Source organism: Canis lupus, chromosome 7, assembly GCF_003254725.2.
Source record: "Canis lupus dingo isolate Sandy chromosome 7, ASM325472v2, whole genome shotgun sequence".
Lineage (NCBI taxonomy): Eukaryota > Metazoa > Chordata > Mammalia > Carnivora > Canidae > Canis > Canis lupus.
In genome coordinates, this window is record NC_064249.1 from 1,001,972 (window position 1) to 1,009,534 (window position 7,563).

Here is a 7,563-nt window from a genome sequence, read left to right on the forward strand (position 1 = left end):
GGCCGAGATGCCACCGAAGGCTCCAGACCAGGTGGCCTGACCCGCGGGGAGCCCAGGGTCTCTCCGGCACCTGCACCCTCTCCCTCACCCACTAACCTGCTTGTGCCGCAGAAGCAACCCCGGCTCCAAAGGCGTTTCTTCTCCCAAAGAAGATCGGGGTCCTTCCACGCCAGCTGCCACACTGGCCCCGTTACCTACTCGACCGGGGCTCCGCAGAGCGAGGCCAGCTGTGCCGCCTGGGCCGCGCCCTCCCTCACCCCCACCCTGCGGCCAGTGCTCCGGCGTCCCCCAGGCCACCGAGCGTCTCCAGCTCGCAGACTGCCTCGTCACTGGGCCCGCGGCGCGTGGAGCCTCCCACGTGGGGCACTTCCCACTGGACGGCCCACCTCCAGTTGGGGAAGCGCCTGTCCTGCACCCCCTGCGGTGTCACCGTGGAGACAGAGCAACCCGGGTGGGGATGCCCTGGGATGAGGCTAGGGGAGCCCTAACCCTGGGGCGCCGCAGGGGGAAGCGGCCGTGGCCCCAGGGAACCGCCCCGGCTGGCTCCCCGGCCCTATGGACCTCACTTTGTGCATCTGTAATCGGGCGGCGGCCGTGTCCTGGCTCCGCGGGGCACGGCCCGGTGGGCTGCAGGGCACCAGGCTGGCGAGCGGCCGTTCCCCTCCCCGTCCTTCCTCGGCCTCGGCGGGCGCGTCTCCGTCTGCTTCCTCGGTGTGCGGCCCGCAGGGCTGGGGGCCCAGGCATCTGCGCCACGGGGCTCGACACCCAATTCTGGGCTTCCGGAGCGTCGGCCAGGAAGCAGGCCCCAGGGCTGGTGGCCGAGGCGACCGGGCGAAGGCGTGAGGGCAGCAGGGCCTGCGCAGGGCTCCCTTGCACGGAGCCTGGGAAGCTGGCGCCGTGTCACCTGTCTCCTTCGCTGGCCTCCCGGCCCCGGGGCAGCTTGTCTGCGAACCGGGCCTCCCACCCTAGGACACCTGTCCCTACCCCTGCACCTCTAGCCCAAGACCTCCTGCCCTGGCCCCTCCTCCAACCCCATGCCCTTGTCCAATCCAGAGGCCTGAATTTCAGCGCGCGGTGAGCTAAGACAGAGGTTAGAAAAGCCCAGAAGACACTTTATTGGAGGTCTCTGCCTCCATCCACAGGAGGAGGAGCCAGGAGCCCCATCCTGAGGGTCCCAGCATCTCCCCGCCCCTCGCTGGCCCGGCCCAGGGCCCAGAGGAGTCAGTCTGACCACTAACACGTGGTGGGAGAGGAGCGGGGACGGGAACGTCTTAGAAAAAATAGATCTCTATGTACATCTGACGTATTTATAGCACATAAATTAGGGAGTGCTCTGACCCCTGCCTGCGGAGTCCAAGCACTGGGGTGGGAGCCAGTCCAGAGAGCAGGTGCCGGAGGCCCCTCTGTCCCCGTCTCGCAGGCCCCTGGGGCTCCCCCTGGCCCCGTGGCTCAGTCCAGGCGTCTGTAGGAGGAACGTCGTGTCTGCGGCTGCTGTCTGGGTCGGGTCTGAGGACACGTCAGGTCAAAGGAGCGGCCCCGGCAGCTACGGTCAGCAGACGAGCCACCTCCAACCCCAGGGCTCGTAACTCCAAGAGGAGGGCAGACAGGAGAGGCCACAGCCCCGGATCCCAGGATGACGGCTGAACGAGGTGCCGGACGTCGGCATCTCTCCACAGCGCGGCCGAAGCCCGCCCAGGTGGGGCCCGGCGGTGGGGCGCGGCGGTGCTCCCGGGAGGGCCCGCGGGCTCAAGTCCGTGCGTTTGGTCCTGGGTCCACTGCAGGCCCTCAGTTCCGACTCCCGGCAGCCTCTTCCTCCTTCCAGCCGCTGGAGTTTTTGCCGAACTTGTAGACCAGCCGCCGGCCATCCACCCGCTCCAGGATCCCCCGTTTGTAGTAGTACCTGCGTGCGGAGAACAGCGCTCAGAGGCGCCCGGGTAGGGAGCCGCCGGGCCGCTCAGGCCCTCCGCCGGCCGCGTCCTCTGTGCGTGACCCGCCCCACCGCTGCCAGCCTGAGCCTGATCCACCTCCGGGAGCTCCCCCGTCTTCCCCCCTGCAGGGAGGGGCTGCCTCTGCCCCCCTCGTGCACTCCGAGCCTCGAGGACCCGCCTCTACCCTGGCTCCTCTGTACCTTGTGGCTCTCTCCTGGGGCTCATCATGAAACCACATGGTCTTAGGGCTGGAAGGGACCTTAGTGGTAATTCAGGGGGAAACTGAGGTCCAGACAAGCAATTTCCTTGATTCAAGGTGGGGAGCCTGGGCTTGGTGTAGGCTGCGTGGCTCATGCTCTTTCTACCAGCAAGAGCTTTTCTCAGGACGAGCCTCGCAGGTAATGCAAAGAGGTGCTGCCAGGGGAGGTTTCCTGTGCTTGCTGTGCAGCCTCCTGCCTGCTCCGGGCCACCCGGGGGCAGGCCCTACTGTTGCCCTCGCTCTCCAGGACGCAGGCCTGGGGGGGCAGGGACGACTGGGGGAGCAGTGCCCGCGCGGCCCCCCGGCTTCGCCGCGTCACCAGGGCCGGGCACCCGCTCACCTCATGGCTCGGCTCAGCTTCTCGTACGTCATGCTACTGTTTTTCTTCTTCTGGCCCCACAGCTGGGCCACGGCCTCTGATCGCAGGAACTTGAAAACACCCTCTTGCCGGTTCTCCCACTTCATGAGGCCTTCGTTGAGCTCTGGGTGGATGAGGATGTCCCGGATGAACTCCCACAGGTGGGTGCCTCTGGGGGCTGCAAGGCCAGATGCGTCAGCCGGCGGCCCAGGTGGTCCCTCGCCCCCAGGCCCATCCCAGCGCCCTGCCCATGGGCGGCCGCGTCGCCACCTCCCCTCCCCATTGCACGCAGCACAGATGTTTTACTCGCTGCCTGGCTGGGACCCGATGGGGACTGAGGCACGCTACTGCCTGAAGGAGCCCGCGGTTGGGGGGTGCCACGGTTAAAAAGCAAACGCCCCGACGATCGGTGAGAGCTTGGAGAGTATGGGGCGAGAGCTGGCCCCCGCCTGGGGGACAAGAGGGCAGCTTCCTGGAAAAAATAGCCAGGGAGCCGGGCCTAGCGTGGTGGGGAGGGAGACTCGGGGAGAAGGAGCTCGGGGCCTTCACCCCGCAGCTCCCAGCGGCCGGCTGGCTCCCACCAGGCCCCGAGGCCAGGCCTAGAGGCCGTCCCAGCAGGTGGGACGGAGCAAGTGTGCAGAGAACTGGAGTGGGGGGTGGGCTGGGAATCTGAGCTCTCGTGCCTCAGTTTCCCCTCCCCTCCAGCACCCTCAGTCTAGGCTCTGTGATCAGCCGGTGACCCGCACACACAGCTTTGCCCTGTGCGGGCTGTGACGGCGGGAGGGAGGGGCAGTGTGACCACGGGACAGCACGGCACCCGTGGCGCCATAGGGAACCTGCCGCCCAGGCCCCCACGCAAAGGGGCCAGGAGCTCACCGTGCTTGCTCTTCTTGCCCTCCAGACACTCCCGAGACTCCTTGCTCAGCTTGCGGGGCCGGCCCCGTTTCCGCTTCCCGTGCTTAGGGTCTCCCTTCTTGTAGTCAGGAAAGCCGTCTGCGAGGGGGGCCGGGGTCAGGCAGGGTCAGGCGGGGAGGCCTGGGGGGCCGGGGCAGCTGCGAGCAGGGGGGCAGCCCTGCAGGCATCAGGCATGAGGGGACAGACCCGCCCCATGGGACACTCCCTGCACTCACCCCTAGAGAAGAGCTTGCTGTCAGTGGGATCCAGGTCCACGTCACTTCCACCGGAGTCTGAGGAGTGGGGGCTCTGGGAGGTGGCAGTCCCTAGGGAGGCGGGGCCGGGGTGAGCTCCTGGGGTCTCAGGCCCACCCCCACCCGCTCTGTCCCTCCCGGGAAGCGCAGGGCACCGGGGCTGCGGGTTGGGGGGAAAGGGAGGCTGTGGCCCAGGCCAGGACGCACCTGCGGTGGAGACGTCGGAGCTGCCCGGGGAGAGGGCGCCGGGGCCGTAGCTGCCGGGGAAGTAGGGGCCGGCCTGCCGGCTCTCCTCCAGCATCTCCTGGCTGAAGGGGCTGCCCTGGTCTGGGAAGAGGAGGCGAGGGCTCAGACGGGGCCTGGGGCCCGAGGACCCTGGAGCTGGGGCACACTGGGCGGGGGGCGAGGGCTCTCACCAAAGGGGCCCAGGCTCTCCTGGAAGGCCATGCTGTCCTTCTCCAGCAGCTCGATGATCCAGCTGAGCTCGTCGGGGAAGCTGGCGGCTGGCGGGGAGGAGGGCGGGTCAGAGCCCGGCTGGCGCCCCCGTCCCACCCCCCGGGCCCCGCAGCCGCACTTACTGAGGTCCCACAGCTGGGAGTACAGCTGGTCCCCCAGGGGCCCAAAGACCAGGCGCAGCTCCTCGGGGGCGCAGTTGCACAGCGTGGCCCCGTCCATGTCGCACCGCGAGAAGTCGATGGCGCTGGCGTCGTACTTGTTCTTCTCCACTTGGTAGCTGATCCAGTCCAGAACCTGGGCCTTGGACCACAGCTGGGGCTGCTTCCCTGACCAGCTGGCCTTCTCTGCAAGGCACGGCGCGATGTCAGGTGGCCTGAGCCACCCGGACCTTCACAGTCCATTTCTGGCACCGGTTCGGGCTCTTGCAGGCACTGACTACCCACCCCGCCCCCTGCCAGCCCCCAGTTCCCAGGAGGGGCGGCGGGGGCGCCACTCCCCACAGCTTCGCCCAGCACCTCGTAGCGGCCGCTGCCCCTCTACCCCCACATCTCAGCCTCTTGCCAGCGCCCTTGCCCCTAACGCTGGAAGAGGAGGACCCTCTTCCCTGCCGGCCAGCCGTGGATCTAACAGGTTCTTAGCGGGTGACGCTCCCTCCCTTCCACGCCCCATCCCACCTGCTGAGACCCACCTGTGCCCTCCGGTGGCATCTGGGGGTTGCTCAGGGTCAGCACCAGGTCATCGGCTCCAAAGGCGGCGGCAGGGGGGGCAGAAGCCAGGGCGGGGTCCTCAGAGCTGTACATAGCACTGAAGTAGTTGCTAAAGACGTTGCTGATCTCGCAGGTTGCAGCCATGAGGCCACCTGGGGCAGAGGCGGAGGCCAGGTGAGGGCCAGGGTCCTGCCCTTTGCCCTCCGGCTCTTCTGTTCCGGCCCAGCCCGGGGCAGGACCAGCCCCAAGGGAGGTGACGGGCAGGGTGTCTCCGACGCCCCCTCTTCGTGCAGGGCTCCCAGGTCTCGGGGCTGCTGTGGGCGCCAGGCCTCCTGCTGCCCGCCCTCCCCCACCCGCCCTCGAGTAGCACGGGCAGCCGGGCCACCCTGTCCCTCCCAGAGGCAGTGCGGCCGAGGCCTCCAGGCAGCTCAGGCTTAGGCCCCGCGGGCGGCTCTAGACCCCCATCGGGTTTCCCAGGGCCGGGCCACCGAGGACGGTGGGCGTCCTACCTGGAGGCGGAGTGTGGGTGTGGCGGGCAGCGGCAGGGACAGCAGGGACAGCGGGCAGGTGGGGAATCCAGGAGGGAAGAGCCGCGCCGGCGCTGGCCAGGAGCTCGGCGGTGTCTGGCCCGCGCGCCCCCTCCCGCCCTAAATAGAGGCGCGGGGCTCCTCCCCAGCCCGGCCCTTATAGCGCCTGGCGGTAACCTGAGCCGGTGGCTCATTGGATGGAGGGGATTTCCTGGCCTTTAGACTGGGCTTCTGGCCCCAGGTGATTTGCATATTTTGTGCCACTTGGCCCGGATCCTGGCAGGCGGTGCTGGGAAATCAGGCCCGGCTGGTTTAATGATTGTCAGAGTCTGTCATCCCGCACCCTCTGGGGTTGGGCACAGGGCACGGGCCTGGGCGGGTGGCAGGAGTGCCGCTGGGGTGGCACAGGAGACCCCCCCGGGGGCCAGGCCGCGAGGGGCTGCGCGGACTGCTGGTCCCCAAACAGGCAGAGACCCGAGGACCGGGGCCGGCGGGGACAGCAGATGGTGGGGTTCAGGGAATTCACGCACAGCGCCCGGGTTCCCGAGGCTCCCCAGGCCGGGCCCTTTCCTGAGCTCACACTGGGCGGGGGCCCGGCCTGCCAGCCTCAGGGCCGCGTGTACCCGAGCCCCGGTGCCTGCGCCCTGGTGGCGTGTCGGAGCCCACGCGAGCATCAGCACTGCTGCAGCCGCCCGTGGGAGGGCCCGGGCCCCGGGCCCGGGGCTGCGCCGAGCCGCGGGGCCGTGTTTAGCCCCCGTCGGGTCTCCCTTCCAGCCTCCGCGCCCTCGCCCTCCCCCGCCACCGCCGGGCACCTGTCTGCTACCCTCTAGTGGCCAGAAGCCTGGCTCCCTGGAGGAAAGGCGACTCTCTCCCACACCGGGTACAACACCGGGTAGTCCTGGCCGCTGGGGGGCCTCCGGGGCCCGGGGGCCCGTCTAAGCGTCTAAGCGCGCAGACCCCGCCGGAGACCCTGACACGGCAGCACAGACGGGGAGGAGGCGGCCCAGGCCTGCGTTCAGGCGGCCGCCCGGCTACGCGGTTCTGCTGGCCTCCCCACGGGTAAAAACACGGTTGTTCATGCTTAATAGCCCCTAAGGTCTCCTCCAGACTAGTTCTCAGCATCTGGGATCTGGGAGCTGGGTACCCCTCCCACACCCCCCGTTAGCGCCGGGGCGGCCAAGCTTAGGCTCGGTGGGCCAGGTAGCCGCTCACACAGGGTGGCTCCCCTCCGGAGCTGACCCCTCCCTTGTCCCTAGCCCCAGGTGACTAACAAGGCCACCTCCTGGGACCCTCTCCTCTTTGTCCCTGCAACTGCTGGGCCCCCAGGACGGGGCTTGGGCTCCAGGGCCCCCTCCCCTTGGCCACAGGTGGCTGGAGAGCCCCGGGGGCTGGCGGTAGGATTTTCCCCAGCCCTTCAGGGGGCCTCCCCCAGGAGCCCGAGGCGGGCACACCCTCCACCCAGTCACTCACCCTGGAATGTGGGCGAACCGGCTTCTAGCCCCAGGACGGCTCACATGCTCCCCTGCCCTGGGGGATACCTGGCCAAGGCTCCCGAGGGTGGGATGAGAAGGATGTTTGCCTTCACGGGGCTTCACATTGGGGACGGGCCGAGATAAGGAAGCCCTATAGGCCGGCCCTTATCTCCCGGTGTTGATGCCCCCGCAGCCGGCAGCGCGGTGGTGTTATGGGTAAGTGGGAAGGACTCCAGCTCGAGGTCAGGGCCTGGGAGGTGTTGTGGGGAGGAGCTGCAGTAGGACGGGGGCACAGCCCCCCACGCTCTCCCCGGGAGGCCTGGTCCTGGGGGTATGGGGTGGCAAGAGCCCGGCCCCCGCCCTCTACGAGGGCAGCCGCGTCCCGCAGGACTAGGGGGGCCGAAGGCGGAGAGCAGGGCCGGCAGCGCAAGGCGGGGTCCCCGTGCTGGGCACCCACCACGCTAGTGGGGCCCAGGAGCGGCGGTCATGGCACCCCAGACACCACGCTGGGCAGTCGGGGAGGCCTGCGGGCGGCACGTGGACGCAAGGGCCCGAAGGAGCCTCGCAGGGTCCGCCATCAGAGCGCCAGGGCCGAGGACGAGGCCATCACCCGCCGGCCCGCCGCCTCTGTCCCCTAACTCGTGCGAGGAGCCTCAAGGAGCCTGTCTGGGGGCTGCGCCGCGTGCTCTCTCCCAAGCCCTGCGCGGC

The 7,563-nt window shown here is 69.0% G+C and overlaps 1 protein-coding gene across 2 annotated transcripts; it reads right to left on the reverse strand.

Annotated features, from left to right (window-relative positions):
- Positions 1 to 1,091: 1,091 nt before the first annotated feature.
- On the reverse strand, positions 1,092 to 6,985 carry ELF3 (E74 like ETS transcription factor 3). Of its 2 annotated transcripts, none has more exons than XM_025458545.3 (9): positions 6,854 to 6,985; positions 4,838 to 5,008; positions 4,272 to 4,493; positions 4,110 to 4,196; positions 3,901 to 4,020; positions 3,676 to 3,765; positions 3,422 to 3,538; positions 2,528 to 2,723; positions 1,092 to 1,900 (listed from the first exon to the last, which is right to left on the reverse strand). In XM_025458545.3, the coding sequence occupies exons 2-9, from the start codon at positions 4,998 to 5,000 to the stop codon at positions 1,786 to 1,788; spliced, it is 1,110 nt and encodes a 369-aa protein (XP_025314330.1). In that variant the 5' UTR covers positions 5,001 to 5,008; positions 6,854 to 6,985; the 3' UTR covers positions 1,092 to 1,785. The 2 variants fall into 2 exon arrangements, with proteins under 2 accessions (XP_025314330.1, XP_025314329.1); XM_025458544.3 differs by lacking the exon at positions 6,854 to 6,985 and adding an exon at positions 5,366 to 5,529.
- Positions 6,986 to 7,563: the final 578 nt, after the last annotated feature.

What these genes read in the sequence shown, in the direction of transcription:
- ELF3 (XM_025458545.3), bottom strand. Translation starts at nt 5,000, where the DNA reads ATGGCTGCAACCTGCGAGATCAGCAACGTCTTTAGCAACTACTTCAGT. An exon ending in CTCCCAGCTGTGGGACCTCA is followed by an intron (nt 4,197 to 4,271) that starts GTAAGTGCGGCT and finishes CCTCCCCGCCAG; the next exon opens with CCGCCAGCTTCCCCGACGAG. An exon ending in GGGCAAGAAGAGCAAGCACG is followed by an intron (nt 2,724 to 3,421) that starts GTGAGCTCCTGG and finishes CTGGCCTTGCAG; the next exon opens with CCCCCAGAGGCACCCACCTG.